The sequence below is a fragment of the Ranitomeya imitator genome, chromosome 1 (assembly GCF_032444005.1).
Source record: "Ranitomeya imitator isolate aRanImi1 chromosome 1, aRanImi1.pri, whole genome shotgun sequence".
Classification (NCBI taxonomy): Eukaryota; Metazoa; Chordata; class Amphibia; order Anura; family Dendrobatidae; genus Ranitomeya; species Ranitomeya imitator.
Window position 1 is genome coordinate 813,120,396 of NC_091282.1, and position 22,152 is coordinate 813,142,547.

Genomic DNA, 22,152 nt, shown 5'->3' on the forward strand with positions numbered 1-22,152 from the left:
AGAAAAACATTTTTTCTTATGGACCACATTATCTTTGAAGTGACTTTGCCAGGTTGATATGACAGAAAATACCCAAAAGTGATACTTTTCTAAAAACTGCACCCCTGAAGGTGCTCAAAAACACATTCAAGAAGTTTATTACCCCTTCAGGTGCTTCACATGAATTAACAGAATGTGGAAGGAAAAAAAATAACATTTAACTTTATCCCACAAAAAATGTTACTTTAGCCTCAAATTTTTCATTTTCAAGGGTAAAAGGAGGAAATGTACCATAAAATTTGTTGTGTGATTTCTCCTGAGTACTCCGATACCTCATATGTAGTGGAAAACTATTGTTTGGGCGCATGGCAGGGCTCGGAAGGGAAGGAGCGACATTTGACTTTTTTAAATACTAAATCTGCTGGAATCGATAGCTGACCCCATGTCGCGTTTGGAGAGCCCCTGAGGCACCTAAACAGTGGAAATTTCCCACAAATTATCCCATTTTGGAAACTACAATTTATATGTGTGGTGAGCACCTTGAACCTTCAGGGGCTTCACAGAATTTTATAATGTTGAGCAGTGAAAAAAAAAGTCAATTTTTTTTCCACAAAAATGTTGTTTTAGCCCCAATTTGTTTATTTTCACAACGGTAACAGGATGACAATTTTTTTCTTCAATGTTTCCTGAGTACGCGGATACCCCATATTTATTGGAAAATGGCTGCTTGGGCGCATGGCAGGACTAGAAAAAGAATGAGCACTATTTTGGCTGGAGTAGGTTGCGGATACCATGTTACATTTGAAGAGCCCCTGACATGCCAAAACATCATAAACCCCCACAAGTGATATCCAATTTTGTAAACTACACCTCCCAAGGAATTCATCTAGGGGAGTAGTGAGTTTCTTTTAACCCTCAGGCGATTCACAAACTTGTATAACAATGGGCTGAGTAAATGAAATATTACTATTTTTTCAACTAAAATGTTGCGTTGACTGCAAGTTTGTAATTTGCAAAAGGGGTAATAGGAGGAAACTAACAGTAAAATTTGTTGCGCAATTTCTCCTGAGTACATCAATACCCCATAAGTCAAGGGTGGGGAACCTTAGGCCCCTGGGTCATTTACGGCCCTCGATGACCTTTTATCAGTCCCCCGAGCAGATTCTCAGGGACCGCATTCTTGAGCAGGTAGGTGTATTTTGATTACAACCAGCTCATTAATTTCTTCTTGCTCTGTTAGCACATACATGTAGTGCTCACTACTGAACACTGAAGGGCATGCAATGGAAGATTACATCCTAAAACAAGTGCCAGAGTCAGGATGTACTTTCTGAGCCGAGTTTGTATGGTCCCCGAAGGATGGTATAAATATCCAAATGGCCCTTGGCAGAAAAAAGATTCCCCACCCCTGCCATTAGTGGCCAAAAACTACTTGAGACACAGTGCAAAGCTCAGAAGGGAAGAAGCACCGCATTAAAATGCTAATTTTCTGCACTGGTTTGAGGATGCGATGTCACACTGGCAGAGTCCCTGGGATCCCAGCAGAAACCCTCATAAGTGACCCAATTTTACAAACTAAACCTCTCAATGAGTTAATCTAGGGGTGCAGTAATCATATTGACACCACAGGTGTGTCACGTAATTTTATACCATTGGGCGGTGATAAAAAAATAATTACATTTTTGCCACAAAATAATTGTTTTTTTCACACAGGGAAATGGGTAAAAATGGTGTCAAAATTAGTTCCACAATTTCTGCTGAATGTTTCAATACCCCATATGTGGCTGTATAGCACTGCTTAGCCACACTGCGAGACTCAGGAGGGAAGGAGTGCTATTTGACTCTTGGAGAGCAAACTATTCTAGAATAGTTTGCGGACTCCATATACAGAGCCCCTAATTGCTTGAAGAGCATATTTCCCCCTCAAGACCCCATTTTGTAAATTATACCCCTCTGGGAATTTATCTACCGCTGCAGTGAAGATTGTGACTCCATAAGTGTTTTCCAGAAACAAGCAGGAGTGGATGTTGGTGAGTGAAAATTGCAAACTGCCGTTGTAGAGACCAGTACATTGCAGTGACCAGTACATTGGGTAACAAAAACGCCCATAAATGTTAGACAATGCAAGTATGCACAACTCGATATAACAATATCTGGATTACCTTACAAAGACAATGAGTATAAGTGCCATAAAACATGATTTAGATTAAATATATATCTTAAAATTGAGTGAAATACAAATGAAATGCCTGAGGCTGCAAAGTTAAAAAAACAGGAACTCCTACTCAGTATTAACCCACAGTAAAACTGCGTATGTGTCCATGCATGTGCCTATATAGGTTAAAGGTAGCCTTGCTAAATTGCATTAGATGTAAAGTGCTGCTATGTTGCATATATGCTGGGCATAAGGTAAAGTGCTAGGTAAAGACTTACATGTGTAGACCGTGTATAATGGAGGTTGTCCTGCCGCCCAACGCTAGGTTTCGTGGTATAACTTCCTCCTGAAGCTATAAAAAAATCTGGCTTTTTTTTTGCAGTGTGAGGGAGGGACAGGGTGGTAGTTGTGGCTGAGGTAAAAGTTTCTTGCACACCCTGACCTCCCGTCACATACAAATCACAGGTCTCCGTTCCGTTCCCTGTCACGTTCTCCAGCTCCCTCTCAGGACTTTCTGCACTGCACGTACTCCTCAGATGATGAGAAATAAACGGAGTCACAGTCCAGTTCAATGCTTGAACTATTAACTTTACTGCTTCTGGTACACAGCGCATACATATTCTTTCCATCATCATCATCAGGGTGGACATTAGACAATTTCTCCTGTCTTTCCTTCTCTGTCACTAAGCACGCTTCCTGGATGGACTGGCATCTCTGGTCTCTCAGCGTCATCTCGGCTCAGTCCTGCTTCAGTAGGGGTACCTCTAAACCGTTTTGCCCCGGTGTCGAGTACATCCACCCATGTAACAAGTCGCCACATTCTGAGTGACCTGCCCGTACTGCTTAATCTTCCTCTGCCAACTGCAGACCAACTTATTTTGCACTGTCAGCACTTCTCCTAGTGTTACTCCCCGATGAGTCCCTGTCCCAGAATACTGTATGACTGGTCTCTTATCTTCAATGTTATGGAGCTAGCACGCGCACACGGTGTCCTCCAGTGGAGATCATGGGTAAGAGTAGTAGTTAGCCTCTATTAGCACACACTCGTTCCCTTAAAGCGGTACACACATGTGTTTCACTTGAACTAAATACTATGCTTAGGTGATTATCTTTGCCCCTTTTCAATTTTTTCCCATCTCTTGGCAGCACCTAATATGATTGAATATTTTTCAAGTAATTCAGCAAAGATTTTTTGGTGGATAGCTTGAGGTGGTATATTTTTATATTTTTGGGGCACACTGAATTTTTATAGACTTTCTGGGTGAACTACAGTAAATATTCACCATTAGCACTCGCTTTGTTCTCCTATTGCTATCTTCTGTATCTTCCCACCACCTAATGTAGGTGGACACCGTGTTTTACACCTGAAATGTCATTCATTTCACTTTTTCTTTGACTTGTTTATAAATTTTTTCTTGTTATGTTTTACATGTTTTTTTCAATAAAATTTGATACTTTTTATATTATGGGATGTTTTTGTGCTCCTTTTTTCCTTTTGGTTGAGTTTTGACGCTGTGTAGTTATGCATCATCAAACCTGCAGCGGTCAGCTGTGACAGCATAGCGAGTGGGACTTCTAGAAATCTCATGTCCATTATGTGACTATTTGCCCCTTCAGATCACCCACAGAGACTGACATGCAGCGCGTCTTTCAGGACCGCAACATGTAAATTTCTCTTGCGTAGACGATGAAACCGGACAGTTCAGTGAACACATTCAGATTTACCTGCATTCAATAGATGGCAGCACTTTGGATTCAGTGAACATACGCTGCATCCAAAGCACTGCTTATTCCAGATTGTGAGAACATAGCCTTAGACTCAGCTGTTGGCTAAGTATAACAGCCAACCATAGCTGGCAGACCCGGAGGTCACCACGTAACTTTGGCCAACATGACAATGCTCGGCATCGGAGAGGTGAGTAAAGCAGCTAGAGAAGGGAGGAGATAAATTGAAAACAATCAGATGGTAAGCTGTATATAAATGTTTGACCATGCCACGATGCACCGAGCGCCTGTGCTTAGTTTGAACAGTGATTCTGTGCTGACAGATGTCCTTTAATGGTCTATGTTATGCTGATGTTGCTTTTAATCTGAGATTGATGCCCTGTTCCCTTCATATCAAAAATGGACACCGCAGAGGCATGGGGAGAGCCGTGGTTACGTTTGATCCATGCATTCAATAGTATAGTACTGTCACTGGGTCAAGGAAAGGATTATTATTAGATATGGTTTAATCAGGGCTGTATTTGCCACTAGACACATGAGGTCCAGTGCCTGGGGCGGCAGATAGGGGGCCTGTGTGTGTTTTTTATTTTCCACCCCCTTCCCCTGTGCCCCATAGTACTCCTTGTGAAAACCAGTGTTTTTCATGTAGTGAGAGGGAATATGATTAGAATGAAAGCTGGACAGCAGCTACAAGGCAGAAAATGATAAGGAGAGGAATATTGTTGCTCCCTCACCTCTTCAGTACAAATGCTGTTTGGTGGAACAGCTGCCTGTAGCAAGATTTTCTCTGCCGCTCCACCCATCAGACTGAAAGAGATCTCTATGGAGGAAGCGCAGTCCAAATCTCTGTTAAATCAAATGCCCATCCATACCACAGACAGCAACAGTTTAACAGCACCTACACTACTAAACCATGTTCTTCTAAGTAATGCTGTTCAAGTAACCAAGTTGCTCCTCTGAAACTGCTTAATACCTTAGTACAGAGTATTGACTGCTTCAGAAATTGCACAATTTGGAACTTTTAATTAACTGCACAATTCCATGGAGAGGAGAGCATTGACTGCTTCAGTACCTGCACAGTTCTGGGGTAGAGGAAGATTGAATGGTCTAAATAACTGCTGAGGCCTGGGGTGGGGTGGGGTTGTGAATTGCCTCAGTAACTACACAGTCCTGAGGTGGGCTGGAATGTGAGTTGCCTCAGTAACTACACAGTCCTGAGGTTGGGTGGAGTGTGAATTGCCTCAGTAGCTACACAGCCCTGTAGTGGGGTGGAGCGTGAATTGCCTCAGTAACTACACAGCCCTGTAGTGGGGTGGAGCGTGAATTGCCTCAGTAACTACACAGCCCTGCAGTGGGGTGGAGTGTGAATTGCCTCAGTAACTACACAGCCCTGTAGTGGGGTGGAGCGTGAATTGCCTCAGTAACTACACAGCCCTGCAGTGGGGTGGAGGATGAATTGCCTCAGTAGCTGCACAGCCCTGCAGTGGGGTGGAGTGTGAATTGCCTCAGTAACTACACAGCCCTGCAGTGGGGTGGAGGATGAATTGCCTCAGTAGCTACACAGCCCTGTAGTGGGGTGGAGCGTGAATTGCCTCAGTAACTACACAGCCCTGTAGTGGGGTGGAGCGTGAATTGCCTTAGTAACTACACAGCCCTGCAGTGGGGTGGAGTGTGAATTGCCTCAGTAACTACACAGCCCTGTAGTGGGGAGGAGCGTGAATTGCCTCAGTAACTACACAGCCCTGCAGTGGGGTGGAGGATGAATTGCCTCAGTAGCTGCACAGCCCTGCAGTGGGGTGGAGTGTGAATTGCCTCAGTAACTACACAGCCCTGCAGTGGGGTGGAGGATGAATTGCCTCAGTAGCTGCACAGCCCTGCAGTGGGGTGGAGTGTAAATTGCCTCAGTAGCTTCACAGCCCTGCGGATAGGTGGAGCGTGAATTGCCTCAGTAACTACACAGCCCTGTAGTGGGGTGGAGCGTGAATTGCCTCAGTAACTACACAGCCCTGCAGTGGGGTGGAGTGTGAATTGCCTCAGTAGCTGCACAGCCCTGCATTGGGGTGGAGTGTGAATTACCTCAGTAACAGCACATTCCTGAGGAGGGCTGGAGTGTGAATTGCTTCAGTAACTGCATAGCTCTTGAGGAAATTTGAACTGCCTCAGTTCTTGCACTTTTCTAGGGTGTGGGGGTTTATGTACTACTGCAGTAATTTCACAGTCCTGGTGGTACAAATTGTCTTAGTATTTGCACAGAATGTCACTTGCTGTACACCCCTGGTGAGTGTGGGGTTTGTAAATTGCCTCAGAAGCTGAATGTTCCAGGGCGTGAACTGTGGTGGCAATTGCACAGTCCTGGTGAGGTATGATTTTCCTCCATGATTGCACTGTCCAGGCAAAGAGGTCATGAACTGCCTCAGTCCTCTCTCTCTCCAGAATATAGACGTTTTTTTTCTGCCACAGTTTTGCAAGTTACATTTTGGTGGTTTGCTTTTTACAGATAAAACACAGTTTTAAAATGCATTTATTCAGGTACAGAATAAAACTGATCAAAAACTTTTATGAACCTAAAAAAACTTATAGAACTCAAATTATGATTACACAAAATCAATTGTTGCTGTTTTTGGTTTGCAAAAGTACTAGTGACACATAAAAAATAAGCTGTATAAGCCAATACTAGAGTTTACTGTCAGTTGCGTATTCCATTTTGAAATTTCATGTGCTTCTGGCCAAGTGTGTATGTGTATAGGAGAGTCAGGAGAGATAGCAGTCGGCTGAACAAGTGTTTGACTAGCTGCTCAACATTTAAGTGCCTAGGGCATCATGAACTCTAAATATGGCCCTGGGTTTAATATATCACATTCTAGTGGAATATGCCTGCTTTCAGTATCAATCTAGTTTTGTTTGCTATACAAATAGTGCCTGCAATAATCCATTAGGAAGGAAGCATAAAGAAAGGAAACATTTTAATAGAAATATGGAGTCATAAAGAAGACATATATGGTAGATAAAAATGCATACACTTAGGTGCTTTGGCATGTTATCAATTAGGTTAAAGGGAATTTGTCAGCAAGTTTTTGCTATCTCAAAGGCAAAGAGAAGCTGAATCCAACGATGTATCACATAGTTTGCTGGGTGCAACCGTTCTCCCAGAATCAGAGCTTTTAGATTTAGAATGAAGCAGAGCTCAGAAAGCTGACCCCGCCCACACCAGGCTCTCCATATATAAAGTCCACAGACAGTGAGGGAGCAGAGTCGGACTAGTACGGCAATGTTAATCTCTTAGTAATAAATCCTTCACAGTTAGTAAACAACAGCGCACACTTTGATAAGTGACACTTCCCTGAATTCTGTGTTTCAGCCTCTATCCCCTTCTGTCTTCAGATTATATAGACAAAATCTGCTGACAGATTCCGTTTAATTGTTATTTGAGGAATATTTTGCCATGCTGAATATAGGTGTACATGCAAGTCATCAAAATCCATTGCTGGCAGCTTCCTTTGCAATTGCCGACAAATGACGTCCCAGATGTGCACGATGGGAGACAAGTCCAGAGACGCTGCTGCTAGTCATGACACTGTAAACATGACAATGCCAGATAGCACGTTGCTTCAGGCTACTGTGAACACCCAAAAAGATAAAAGGAACACTAAAATACTACTTGCTACATATCACTGAATGAAATATTCCAGTTGCACATCTTTATTCATTACATAGTGAAATGCGTTGAAAACAATGAAACATAAAAATGATCAATGTAAATCAAAATAAATATCCTATGGAGGTTTGGATTTGGAATGATACACAAAATCAAAGTGGAAAATCAAATTACAGGTTGATCCAACTTCAGTCGAAATGCCTCACAAGAAAATGATGCTCAGTAGTGTGTGGCCTCTACGTGCCTGTATAACCTCTCTACAATGCTTGGGCATGTTCCTGAGGAGGCGGCAGATGTTCTGAAGGATCTCCTCCCAGACCTGGATTAAAGCATCAGTCAACTCCTCGACTGTCTGTGGTGCAACGTGGCGATGGGGGATGGAACAAGACATATTGTCCCAGATGTGCTTGATTGGATTCAGTTCTGGGGAATGGGCAGGCCAGTCCATAGCCAGTCCACTGACTTCATTATGCAGGAACTGCTGACACACTTCAGCCGCATGAGGCATAGCATTGTCATGCATCAGAAAGAACCAAGGGCCCAGTGCACATGCATATGATCTCACAAAGGGTCTGAGGATTTCATACCAGTAACTAATGTTAGTCAGGGTACCTCTGGCTAGCACTTGGAGGACTTTGCGGCCCTCCAAAGAAATGCCTCCCCAAACACATCTTTCCTTCTTGCCACAGCTCGCATTGATGTGCCATCCTGGATGAACTGCACTATCTGAGCAACTTCTGAGGGTTTTAGTTACCGCCTTATGCTACTGTACAGTACCTCTAGGAGTGAGAGCAATGACAAAATGCAAAAGTGACCAAAACAATGGCCAAAAAGAATGAGAAAAGAAAAATGGTCTGTGGTCACTCCCTTCGGAACCACTCGTTTATAGGGCTTGTCTTGTTAATTGTTCATAATTTCTACCTGTTGTCTGTTCCATTTGCACAACAGGAGGACAAATTGATTCGCAATCAGTGTTGCTTCATAACTGGACTGGTTGATTTCACAGACGTGTGATTGACTTGGAGTTACATTGTGTTGTTTAAGTGTTCCCTTAATTTTGTTGAGCAGTGCATATATAAATAAATATATATATATATATATATATATATATATATATATATATATATATATTATATTAAAGAAAGAGAAGACACTAAAGTAACCTGGTTCATATATTACATGTAGCAAATAAAATAGTATTGTCACTATGACCGAGACTGGTAACCTCTACTTAAAAACCTAAAACTTTCAGGGTGGCAGCTATATGATCATTATACATTATCATTAGTGAGAAATTTCCATAAATAAAATCCATGGGGCAAGTATAAGATTATTGAATTTGATCCTGATCTCCTGGATTGATAAATGTGTTTAATTTTTTACTCAAACAAAACTGAGAAGATAATTTTAGACATGGAGGATGATTTTTTTGTGAATTTCCAACATTTCGAAATAGAAAATCTGTAATAATAATGTGACTGATAACCACAGAGGTACAGTTTTGACTCAATGTTGGCAATCCGTGCTGCTTTTTAAGTCATACTTCTGTCTCCTATGTTATGTTATGCAAGTTATAGTGCCAGCTTTTTCCACAAATTTTGCCAAATTTCTGGCTAATTTAATTTGTGCACCTCGTTTGATCTTGTTCAAAACATTTGGCTTAATTATATAGAAAATAAGATGTGTCTAAAGGATCCCCCAAAGAGTACAAAGCTGGGATGAGGAAAAAAAATACATTGTTAAACTATGCTAAATGCCCCAGAATTCTAGAGGAGTTTGTGGCAATAGACTGGTGTTATATGCCTTACACCACTTTTGTGGTTCATCCTGCAAGGGGGTGTGACTTTGTGGGATAGGGGCGTGGGTTAATATGCACAACATGTACAAATTAATGACCCAAATTAAGCCAACTTATTTGGGGTATATATTTATACTATATAGTCTAAAGGTGAGCCAAATTTATAAAACAATTTATAATATAATATAAGCTGCCGTGATGAATTTGCAGCATTTCCGAACTGTCTAAATTAGTCCTAACCCATTTTAGTACGTCTTGACTTGTATGGCAGCTTACTGTGGGACATATAGAAAGGCTACTAGAGGCCTTATAATTATATTTATCATAGAATGTGTAAAATGTAATGTTTTACATCAATAAATGTATATATTTTTTGTCTTTCAGCCTCCACCCCTCCAAACTTGGTGGATAAACCTTGCCTCAGGCTGAAAGTTTACGTACGTCCAACAAGTATGTTAATTTTCCACTTTTGTACTCGTGTGTCTGTGTGTACCAGATATATTTGGTCTGATATATAGTATCATACAGTATATACAGTTGTGCTTATAAGTTTACATACCCTGACATAATTTTTGCTTTCTTGGCCTTTTTTCAGAGAATATGAATGATAACACCAAAACTTTTTCACCACTCAGTTTAGTGGTTGGGTGAAGCCATTTATTGTCAAACTACTGTGTTTTCACTTTTTAAATCATAATGACAGCCCAAAACATCCAAATGACCCTGATCAAAAGTTCACTGGTGATTTTGGCCTGATACCCTGCACAGAAGTTGACTCAAATGGCTTTGTATGGCTACAAAAAAAACATCCTCACCTGTGACCTGTTTGCTTGTAATCAGTGTGTGTGCATAAAAGCCGAGTGAGTTTTTGTGACCCAGACAGACTCTTGCATCTTTCATCCAGCCACTGACGTTTCTTGATTGTGAGTCATGGGGAAAGCAAAAGAATTATCAACTAATCTACAGGAAAAGGTAGTTGAACGGTATTAAATGTGAGATATTTTGGAACACCTGGAGTGGACCCACAGATCCATGACAATGAACCTCCCAAGGGTGAGCTGACCAGGTAGACCACCCCCTATGCAGGGAGCGTTGGAGGCAGACCCAAGGGAGACAATTGCCGCAGAAGCTGGAACCCAGAGACAGGTAGTAGGAGGTACAAAATAGAGAAGCTGGGCGTAGGATGGACAGAGCGGGGTAAGATGAAGTACAGTTTGGTAAGAGCTGAGTACAGGCGAGACCAAGGGAGTACTGGGAAGGGGAAGACTCAAAGGAAGCAGGACAGGATAGAGACACCAGACTAACAGAGTATGGAGTGGAAACTAGGAAGGCTGGACTGGACGAGGAGACAAGGAAGCCTGGGAAAGGCAGAGAAGCTGAACTGGCTGGATAGAGCGGAGACTCAGAACAAGCAGTGCAAAGACAACGGTGGACCTGAGTCACAGAAGCACAAATGACAGACAGGCAAGGAGCAGAGGAAGGAATCGCTTTAAATACATGGAGTGCTGAAGGACTTCCAGGTCACGGTCCTCCAGGATCACAGAGAAGAGATACAGAGTGTCTGTAAATCAGAAAGAGGAAGTGCTGGAGTGAGCGGTGCGCACGCGCACCTGATGAGAACCAGGGAGCGGAGAAGAATGAAGGAGAGGATGCGTACATGCAGGAGGAGCGCGCTGCAGCAGGTAAGTATGAGTGGGAGGAGCGGCGGTGGTCCCGGCAGCAGGCACGGCCGCAGAAGGAGTGGCCGTGACATAAAACAGGAAAGGAATACAAAAAGATATCCAAGGTATTGATAATGCCAGTCAGCAGATGCTGTGTGGTTTTCATAACCAGCAGTGAAGTGTTTTTCCCAGGAGCTCCATAGCAAAAGAGAATCAGTGAGGGATTGTGCAAGTACAAACACGTGCTTCACATAGGATTCACGCTGCGGGCTGCCGGGGGGAGAAAATACAGTGAGAACATGGCTGTACTGGAAGTTTCAGACTTCAGGAAACCTTTGTCCCAGAAAGGATTAGGGCAGCAGGGAATTCATACAGCAGAGAGAGATAATTCCCATCGTGCAGAGCAGACTGTATACCTGACCTGGTGAGAGTTGTATTCCATACCTTATTACTCTGTACCATCTACTTCCAAACTATCCCTGGGGGCCAGCCCTAGTTGGAGGGGGTTAAACACCTGCGCGGCCATCGTATAGCCGAAAACTCCAACTGGCGTCACAAACTCTTCTTTTTAATTTTTGTTTTACTTTTTATCTTTTTATTTTTAATCCCTATTTCACTGTCCCCGGATCACAGACAGCGGGCACGGTTGCCATCCCCTTGACCCCCTGAATCCAATGCTACCCGGCAACCTGAGTACCCCGTTCTGGGCGGTACATATAGTCATAATCGTATAGTATAAATAGTGTGCATAACATATTTTGTACATAATAAAGTTTGCACTTTCTAGCCACTGCATCCATGGATCCAAATTGTATTCTAAAATATTGGCTGTGAAGTAAAAATTAACTATTTGAAGTTCTGTGAGGAAGGCACAAGACCACTACAAATAAAAAGGTATCAGGTAGGTGCATACCATAAATTGCGGAAAACTACCCTCATCCTGGCCCTTTGAATTTTTAGAAACTGCAGTTCAAAAGGCAAAATAAATCTTAAAGGGGTGGTCCACTACTAGGACAACCCCTTCTTGATCATAATGTATGGCCCCCATAATTTTAGAAAGTCTATATTCTCCTCCCTGTTATGAAAGGCAATTCAGTACCACAATGGACATAGCGGTCAGAACACATACAGTGATCTGACAATAACCCAAAATCATAGAACGAGCTCTGAGACGTGGGAACTCTGCAGACCGCAATCCCTAATCCTCTCCAAACAACACTAGAGGCAGCCGTGGATTGCGCCTAACTCTGCCTATGCAACTCGGCACAGCCTGAGAAACTAACTAGCCTGAAGATAGAAAAATAAGCCTACCTTGCCTCAGAGAAATACCCCAAAGGAAAAGGCAGCCCCCCACATATAATGACTGTGAGTAAGATGAAAAGACAAACGTAGGGATGAAATAGATTCAGCAAAGTGAGGCCCGACTTTCTAAACAGAGCGAGGATAGGAAAGATAACTTTGCGGTCTACACAAAACCCTAAAGAAAACCACACAAAGGGGGCAAAAAGACCCTCCGTACCGAACTAACGGCACGGAGGTACACCCTTTGCGTCCCAGAGCTTCCAGCAAAACAAATAGACAAGCTGGACAGAAAAAATAGCAAACAAATAGCAAAGAAGCACTTAGCTATGCAGAGCAGCAGGCCACAGGAATGATCCAGGGAAAAACAAGTCCAACACTGGAACATTGACAGGAAGCATAGATCAAAGCATTAGGTGGAGTTAAGTAGAGAAGCACCTAACGAGCTCACAAGATCACCTGAGGGAGGAAACTCAGAAGCCGCAGTACCACTTTCCTCCACAAACGGAAGCTCCCAGAGAGAATCAGCCGAAGTACCACTTGTGACCACAGGAGAGAGCTCTGCCACAGAATTCACAACAACAGTACCCCCCCCTTGAGGAGGGGTCACCGAACCCTCACCAGAGCCCCCAGGCCGACCAGGATGAGCCACATGAAAGGCACGAACAAGATCGGGAGCATGGACATCAGAGGCAAAAACCCAGGAATTATCTTCCTGAGCATAACCCTTCCATTTAACCAGATACTGGAGTTTCCGTCTTGAAACACGAGAATCCAAAATCTTCTCCACAATATACTCCAACTCCCCCTCCACCAAAACCGGGGCAGGAGGGTCAACAGATGGAACCATAGGTGCCACGTATCTCCGCAACAATGACCTATGGAATACGTTATGTATGGAAAAAGAATCTGGAAGGCTCAGACGAAAAGACACAGGATTAAGAACCTCAGAAATCCTATACGGACCAATGAAACGAGGTTTAAACTTAGGAGAGGACACCTTCATAGGAATATGACGAGAAGATAACCAAACCAGATCCCCAACACGAAGTCGGGGACCCGCACAGCGTCTGCGATTAGCAAAACGTTGAGCCCTCTCCTGGGACAAGGTCAAATTGTCCACTACATGAGTCCAAATCTGCTGCAACCTGTCCACCACAGTATCCACACCAGGACAGTCCGAAGACTCAACCTGTCCTAAAGAGAAACGAGGATGGAACCCAGAGTTGCAGAAAAATGGCGAAACCAAAGTAGCTGAGCTGGCCCGGTTATTAAGGGCGAACTCAGCCAAAGGCAAAAAGGACACCCAGTCATCCTGATCAGCAGAAACAAAACATCTCAGATATGTTTCCAAGGTCTGATTGGTTCGTTCGGTCTGGCCATTAGTCTGAGGATGGAAAGCTGAGGAAAAAGACAAGTCAATGCCCATCCTACCACAAAAGGCTCGCCAAAACCTCGAAACAAACTGGGAACCTCTGTCAGAAACGATATTCTCTGGAATGCCATGTAAACGAACCACATGCTGGAAGAACAATGGCACCAAATCAGAGGAGGAAGGCAATTTAGACAAGGATACCAGAGGGACCATCTTAGAAAAGCGATCACAGACCACCCAAATGACTGACATCTTTTGAGAAACGGGAAGATCTGAAATAAAATCCATAGAGATATGTGTCCAAGGCCTCTTCGGGACCGGCAAGGGCAAAAGCAACCCACTGGCACGAGAACAGCAGGGCTTAGCCAGAGCACAAATCCCACAGGACTGCACAAAAGTACGCACATCCCGCGACAGAGATGGCCACCAAAAGGATCTAGCCACTAACTCTCCGGTACCAAAGATTCCAGGATGACCAGCCAACACCGAACAATGAACCTCAGAGATAACTTTATTCGTCGACCTATCAGGGACAAACAGTCTCTCCGCTGGACAACGATCAGGTTTATTAGCCTGAAATTTTTGCAACACCCGCCGCAAATCAGGGGAGACGGCAGACACAATTACTCCTTCCTTGAGGATACCCGCCGGCTCAGACAAACCCGGAGAGTCGGGCACAAAACTCCTAGACAGAGCATCCACCTTCACATTTTTAGAGCCCGGAAGGTACAAAATCACAAAGTCAAAACGGGCAAAAAACAGCGACCAACGAGCCTGTCTAGGATTCAACAGCTTGGCAGACTCAAGATAAGTCAAGTTCTTATGATCAGTCAATACCACCACGCGATGCTTAGCTCCTTCAAGCCAATGACGCCACTCCTCGAATGCCCACTTCATGGCCAGCAACTCTCGGTTGCCCACATCATAATTTCGCTCAGCAGGCGAAAACTTCCTGGAAAAGAAAGCACATGGTTTCATCACTGAGCAATCAGAACCTCTCTGCGACAAAACAGCCCCTGCTCCAATCTCAGAAGCATCAACCTCGACCTGGAACGGAAGAGAAACATCTGGTTGACACAACACAGGGGCAGAAGAAAAACGACGCTTCAACTCTTGAAAAGCTTCCACAGCAGCAGAAGACCAATTGACCACATCAGCACCCTTCTTGGTCAAATCGGTCAATGGTTTAGCAATACTAGAAAAATTGCAGATGAAGCGACGATAAAAATTAGCAAAGCCCAGGAACTTTTGCAGACTTTTCAGAGATGTCGGCTGAGTCCAATCATGGATGGCTTGGACCTTAACAGGATCCATCTCGATAGTAGAAGGGGAAAAGATGAACCCCAAAAATGAAACCTTCTGCACACCAAAGAGACACTTTGATCCCTTCACAAACAAAGAATTAGCACGCAGGACCTGAAAAACCGTTCTGACCTGCTTCACATGAGACTCCCAATCATCCGAGAAGATCAAAATGTCATCCAAGTACACAATCAGGAATTTATCCAGGTACTCTCGGAAGATGTCATGCATAAAGGACTGAAACACTGATGGAGCATTTGCAAGTCCGAACGGCATCACTAGATACTCAAAATGACCCTCGGGCGTATTAAATGCAGTTTTCCATTCATCGCCTTGCTTAATTCGCACCAGATTATACGCACCACGAAGATCTATCTTAATGAACCAACTAGCCCCCTTAATCCGAGCAAACAGATCAGATAACAATGGCAGGGGGTACTGAAATTTAACCGTGATCTTATTAAGAAGGCGGTAATCTATACAAGGTCTCAGCGAACCATCCTTCTTGGCTACAAAAAAGAACCCTGCTCCTAATGGCGACGATGACGGGCGAATATGCCCCTTCTCCAGGGATTCCTTCACATAACTGCGCATAGCGGTGTGCTCAGGTACGGATAAATTAAACAATCGACCTTTTGGGAATTTACTACCAGGAATCAAATTGATAGCACAATCACAATCCCTATGTGGAGGTAGGGTATCGGACTTGGGCTCATCAAATACATCCCGGTAATCAGACAAGAACTCTGGGACCTCAGAAGGGGTGGATGACGAAATTGACAGAAATAGAACATCACCATGTACCCCCTGACAACCCCAGCTGGACACCGACATGGATTTCCAATCTAATACTGGATTATAGACTTGTAGCCATGGCAACCCCAACACGACCACATCATGCAGATTATGCAACACCAGAAAGCGAATATCCTCCTGATGTGCAGGAGCCATGCACATGGTCAGCTGGGTCCAGTACTGAGGCTTATTCTTGGCCAAAGGTGTAGCATCAATTCCTCTCAACGGAATAGGACACTGCAAGGGCTCCAAGAAAAACCCACAACGCTTAGCATACTCTAAGTCCGTCAAATTCAGGGCAGCGCCTGAATCCACAAATGCCATGACAGAATACGATGACAAAGAGCAGATCAAGGTAACGGACAGAAGAAATTTTGACTGTACCGTACCAATGGTGGCAGACCTAGCGAACCGCTTAGAACGCTTAGGACAATCAGAGATGGCATGAGTGGAATCACCACAGTAGAAACACAGACCATTCAGACGTCTGTGTTCATGCCGTTCAACTCTGGACAAAGTCCTATCGCACTGCATAGGCTTAGGTTTAATCTCAGGTAATACCGCCAAATGGTGCACAGCTTTACGCTCACGCAAGCGTCGACCGATCTGAATGGCCAAAGACATAGATTCATTCAGACCATCAGGCATAGGAAATCCCACCATGACATCTTTAAGGGCTTCAGAGAGACCCTTTCTGAAAATCGCTGCGAGCGCATGCTTCATTCCATTGAGTGAGTACAGACCACTTTCTAAATTTCTGACAGTATACCTCTATCTCATCCTGACCCTGACACAAAGCCAGCAAATTTTTCTCTGCCTGATCCACTGAATTAGGCTCATCGTACAGCAATCCGAGCGCCAGGAAAAACGCATCAATATTACTTAATGCAGGATCTCCTGGCGCAAGGGAAAATGCCCAGTCTTGAGAGTCGCCACGCAAAAAAGAAATAATAATTCTCACTTGTTGAGCTGGGTCACCAGAGGAGTGAGGTTTCAAGGCCAAAAACAATTTGCAATTATTTTTGAAATTCACAAACTTGACTCTATCACCATAAAACAAATCAGGAATAGGAATTCTTGGTTCAAAAATAGGCTTCTGAACCACCAAATCTTGAATCTTTTGTACATTTATAACGAGATTATCCATTGAAGAGCACAGACCCTGAATATCCATGTCCACACCTGTGTCATGAACCACCCAAATGTCTAGGGGAAAAAAAAGGCAAAACACAGTGCAAAGGAAAAAAAATGGTCTCAGAACTTCTTTTTTCCCTCTATTGAGAATCATTAGTACTTTGGGCTTCCTGTACTGTTATGAAAGGCAATTCAGTACCACAATGGACATAGCGGTCAGAACACATACAGTGATCTGACAATAACCCAAAATCATAGAACGAGCTCTGAGACGTGGGAACTCTGCAGACCGCAATCCCTAATCCTCTCCAAACAACACTAGAGGCAGCCGTGGATTGCGCCTAACTCTGCCTATGCAACTCGGCACAGCCTGAGAAACTAACTAGCCTGAAGATAGAAAAATAAGCCTACCTTGCCTCAGAGAAATACCCCAAAGGAAAAGGCAGCCCCCCACATACAATGACTGTGATGAAAAGTAAGTAAGTAAGATGAAAAGACAAACGTAGGGATGAAATAGATTCAGCAAAGTGAGGCCCGACTTTCTAAACACTAAACAGAGCGATGATAGGAAAGATAACTTTGCGGTCTACACAAAACCCTAAAGAAAACCACGCAAAGGGGGCAAAAAGACCCTCCCTACCAAACTAACGGCACGGAGGTACACCCTTTGCGTCCCAGAGCTTCCAGCAAAACAAATAGACAAGCTGGACAGAAAAAATAGCAAACAAATAGCAAAGAAGCACTTAGCTATGCAGAGCAGCAGGCCACAGGAATGATCCAGGGAAAAACAAGTCCAACACTGGAACATTGACAGGAAGCATGGATCAAAGCATTAGGTGGAGTTAAGTAGAGAAGCACCTAACGAGCTCACAAGATCACCTGAGGGAGGAAACTCAGAAGCCGCAGTACCACTTTCCTCCACAAACGGAAGCTCCCAGAGAGAATCAGCCGAAGTACCACTTGTGACCACAGGAGAGAGCTCTGCCACAGAATTCACAACACCTCCCATGCTGGCGGTGTTCCTGTGGTGTCAGCAGTCGCTCTCCCTGGTGCTTTCACACGGTTGTTGTGACATGTGATGCTGGCGCCCAATCAGCACTGGCATCACTCTCCCCGTCTTAGGACAAATAGATCATGAAGAGGAGCCAGGGATGCTGGTGATCCAGGACTTGTGCTTCATGTTCAATTTGTCATAAGGCGGGGACAGTGATGCCAGCGCTGACTGGGCCCCAGCTAAACGTGTCACAACACTGCACGAGGGCCCCAGGGAGAGCGACTGCCGTAACTTATTTCAATACATTTATCATTTCTTATTTTCAACTACTAGTAATAATGATATTGCAGTGGGGATAACGACAGAACTCTTTATAGCAGCTATAAACAAAAATGCTCCCTGTTTACCAGTAAATTAGAAAGTCACAAATATAAAGATAGCAAGAAGAAAGAAGCTAGATTAGGAGATTAAAGAGTTTTTCCGTATTTGCAATATATTGAAGACCATCATTATTAGATCGGGAGGAAAGTCCCTATAATGAGGCAGATGGAGGCACTGTGGTCGTCATCTGGCCGCTTATGATCTGGTGTTGTTCGTCATTTTAAGCGAGCATAAAAGCTCAGTCCGCCACAGTTTTGTGCACTTCTGAAAAAAAGGGTACCACTGAACAGAGGCCAGATGGAGTCCAGAGTAACTCTGCTGCCTCACTCTAGTGAATGGATCCCTCGGGGGTTTAATCTCAATCACGTTACTCTGAGATTTAGATGGAAACCCCATCAAAAGTAAGTGGTCAGCTTAGAATGCCGGATAACTGTGATCCAAAACGTTATGTGAAATGTTGCCAATAAAAGCTTCAAATCAATCCACAAAAAAGCAAGTCCCCACTCAGGTCTGTCATCTGTTAACGGAAATATAGAGGGCTTGCACGTTACTGGTAGTACAAAAGCTCCATAGCTCCTCCAAAAGAAATTCAGCAAATTCTGCACTCCCAAATCCAAATCCCCCTTCTGAGCCCCAGTGTGCCTAAACCACATTTAGCATAAACATGTTTGGCATTTGCGTAGTGATGAAGGCCCACCTAATTTACAGATGCATGTCTCCAGAAGCGGGAGATGGGCACCCCAACGTACTTGTAACTACAAATTACTGGGCACTACAATGGCAGCTGCAGTTTTCACTCAGCAACATCCACGGCTGCTTGTTTCTGGAAAACACCGGTGGAGTCAAAATCGTCACTACCGCTGTAGATAAATTCCCAAAGGGTTATAATTTCCAAAATGGGTTCACTTGAGGAAGGATTCTGCTTGTCAAGCACTTAGGGGTTCTGTACATGGAGTCCACAAACTATTCTAGGAAAATCTGCGCTCAAGGAGGCAAATAGCGCTCGAAGAGGCAAATAGTGCTCCTTCCCTCCCTAGTCTTGCCATGTGGTTAAACTGTACCGTATGAGGTATTTCTACATTCAGGAGAAATTGTGGGACAAATTTTTGTGCCATTTTTACCCATTTCCCTGCGTGAAAATGTTAAATCTTGGGCTACAACAAAATATTGTTGGAAAAAATGTAATGGTATACCCATGGTGTCAATATGATCTCTGCACCCGTTGATGAATTCATTGAGAAGTGTTCTGGCACCTCAGGGGCTCTGTTAATGCTAACATGGCACCCTCAAACCAGTCCAGCAAAATCTGAACTCCAATATGGTGCTTCTTCCGTTCTGAGCTTTGCACTGTGCCTCAAAGTAGCTTTTGACCACATATGGGGTATTGGAGTACTCAAGAGAAATTGCGTAACAAATTGTACAGTCTATTTTCTCCTGTTATCTCTTTTGAAAATTAAAAATTTGGTCCCTAAGTAACAATTATCTAATAAAATTGGTAATTTTCCATTGACTCAGCCAAATGTTATTCAATTCTATGAATCCCCTGAGACTTAAAAATTCTCACTACAACCATAGATGTATTCCACAAGAATTGTAGTTTGCAAAATGAGGTCATTTGTGAGGTTTCCGTTCTTTTGGCATGTTATGGGCTTTTCAAATGTGACAATCTATTCAAAGCAAAATTGCACTGCAGAATTCAGTTGCCCTTACCTTACATGCCCCACCGTGTGTCCAAACAGTAGCTTTCCACCATATATGGTGTATTTTGTATTTTGCTAGATTGGTTTGAGGGTACCATGTCCCATTGGCAGAGCCCCTGAGGAGCCAGAACAGCAGAAACCTTCATAACTAACCCCACTTTACAAACTACATTTCTCAATGAATTCACCTAGCACTAGAAGTCCCAGAAATTTCGATCTCCCCCCTGAAGTCCTGAAAGAGGGTCAAATAACCCTAAAGGTACCGTCACACTAGACGATATCGCTAGCGATCCGTGACGTTGCAGCGTCCTGGCTAGCGATATCATCCAGTGTGACAGGCAGCAGCGATCAGGCCCCTGCTGTGATGTCGCTGGTCGGGGAAGAAAGTCCAGAACTTTGTTTCGTCGCTGGATCTCCCGCTGACATCGCTGAATCGGCGTGTGTGATGCCGATTCAGCGATGTCTTCGCTGGTAACCAGGGTAAACATCGGGTTACTAAGCGCAGGGCCGTGCTTAGTAACCCGATGTTTACCCGGGTTACCATCGTTAAAGTAAAAAAAACAACCACTACATACCTACCTACCGCTGTCTGTCCCCGGCGCTCTGCTTCTCTGCACTCCTCTGCACTGACTGTGAGCACAGCGGCCGGAAAGCAGAGCGGTGACGTCACCGCTCTGCTTTCCGGCTGACCGGCGCTCACAGCCAGAGCAGAGAAGCACAGCGCCGGGGACAGACAGTGGTAGGTAAGTATGTAGTGGTTGTTTTTTTTACTTTAACGATGGTAACCAGGGTAAACATCGGGTTACTAAGCGCGGCCCTGCGCTTAGTAACCCGATGTTTACCCTAGTTACCGGCATCGTTGGTCGCTGGAGAGCTGTCTGTGTGACAGCTCTCCAGCGACCAAACAGCGACGCTGCAGCGATCCGGATCGTTGTCGGTATCGCTGCAGCGTCGCTTAGTGTGACGGTACCTTTAGTCCAAACTGACAACTCTGATGGCTCCAATTAGCATCCTTTCATTTGTAAATGTAGCCATTGCCTGAGGATCTGCAGGGGGCAATTGTGTTGATCCACCTCAACAAAGATCTTGTAAGAGAGTGTAAACAAAATAATTTAAGCTGCTCCTGAGTGTGTCTGCCCACCCCCCCAGCTCCCACCTTAGCAAATTTACATGCAGCCTTTTGTGCTGTGGGGAATAAATAGGTGACTGCTTCACCTATTTTGTTCACAAGAAACAAAATGCAGAGAAGGCACACCATTCAACAGGCATTGGAACTGATCCTGAGCAACACCAACCCTTCTGACTCAGATGGAGAAGACATAGTCCTTCAACTGGATTCGGACTCTGAGCTGTCTTCAGGACAGATTTTTCAAATCACCTATTTTTATTTCCTGACTATCTTTTTGCTAGGTTCACATTTGAGAGAATTTCAGTTCCCTGCGAATCCAGCAGGGAACTTGGAAATTTTCTCAGCCTCCGCATGTTCCCCGCATGCGGGAGAGCGGGGAACGCAGTCCCTAGCAACCCGCTGTGTTTACTGGTTACCAGCTACAAAGCGGGCTGCGGGGAGTGCCATTCGCACCCCCGCATCTCCCCTCCCCAGGGATCGCATCTTGAGGAGTCCTCTGTGCGAGGGGGATACGGTGGTGCGAATCACACTCCCCGCAGCCCGATGTGTAGCTGGTAACCAGTAAACACAGCGGGTTGCTAGGAACCGCGTTCCCTGCTCTCCCGCATGCGGGGAACATGCGGAGGCTGAGAAAATTTCTAAGTTCCCTGCTGGATTCGCAGGGAACTGCAATTCTCTCAAATGTGAACCTAGCTTTATTTAGAACCAAAACAAAATGTTAATTATTTATCTTGCAGATGAGGAGACTCCTCCTCTACCAAAAAAGAGAACTCAGTTGGCGAGTGAGCCGACAGAGACAGCAAAAGATGGCACAGTGTGGAGTGAAGTACAAGTGGGGAAACGTCTCCATTTCACCCCAATAGAACCGTACCCTACCCAGCAACCACTGGTGCTACACTGACAGTGTATGCACCCAAACGAAAGAAGGCCGTCTACATTCTCAGCAGCATGCACAGCATGGTTGAGACTGAGGATACCAACAAAAGGAAGCCAAACACGGTCACACAATACAGCCACACAAAGTGCGGTGTGGATGTAATGGACCAAATGGTGCGGGAGTACAGCGTGCG

General features: G+C 44.3%; 1 protein-coding gene across 1 annotated transcript in view; it reads left to right on the forward strand.

Annotated features, from left to right (window-relative positions):
* Positions 1 to 22,152, forward strand: part of EFNA2 (ephrin A2) — a 323,250-nt gene that overhangs the window by 289,262 nt on the left and 11,836 nt on the right. Inside the window, exon 3 of the mRNA XM_069739590.1 lies at positions 9,697 to 9,762. Within this exon, the coding sequence (XP_069595691.1) occupies positions 9,697 to 9,762 (66 nt within the window). The remainder of the gene's footprint in view (positions 1 to 9,696; positions 9,763 to 22,152) is intronic.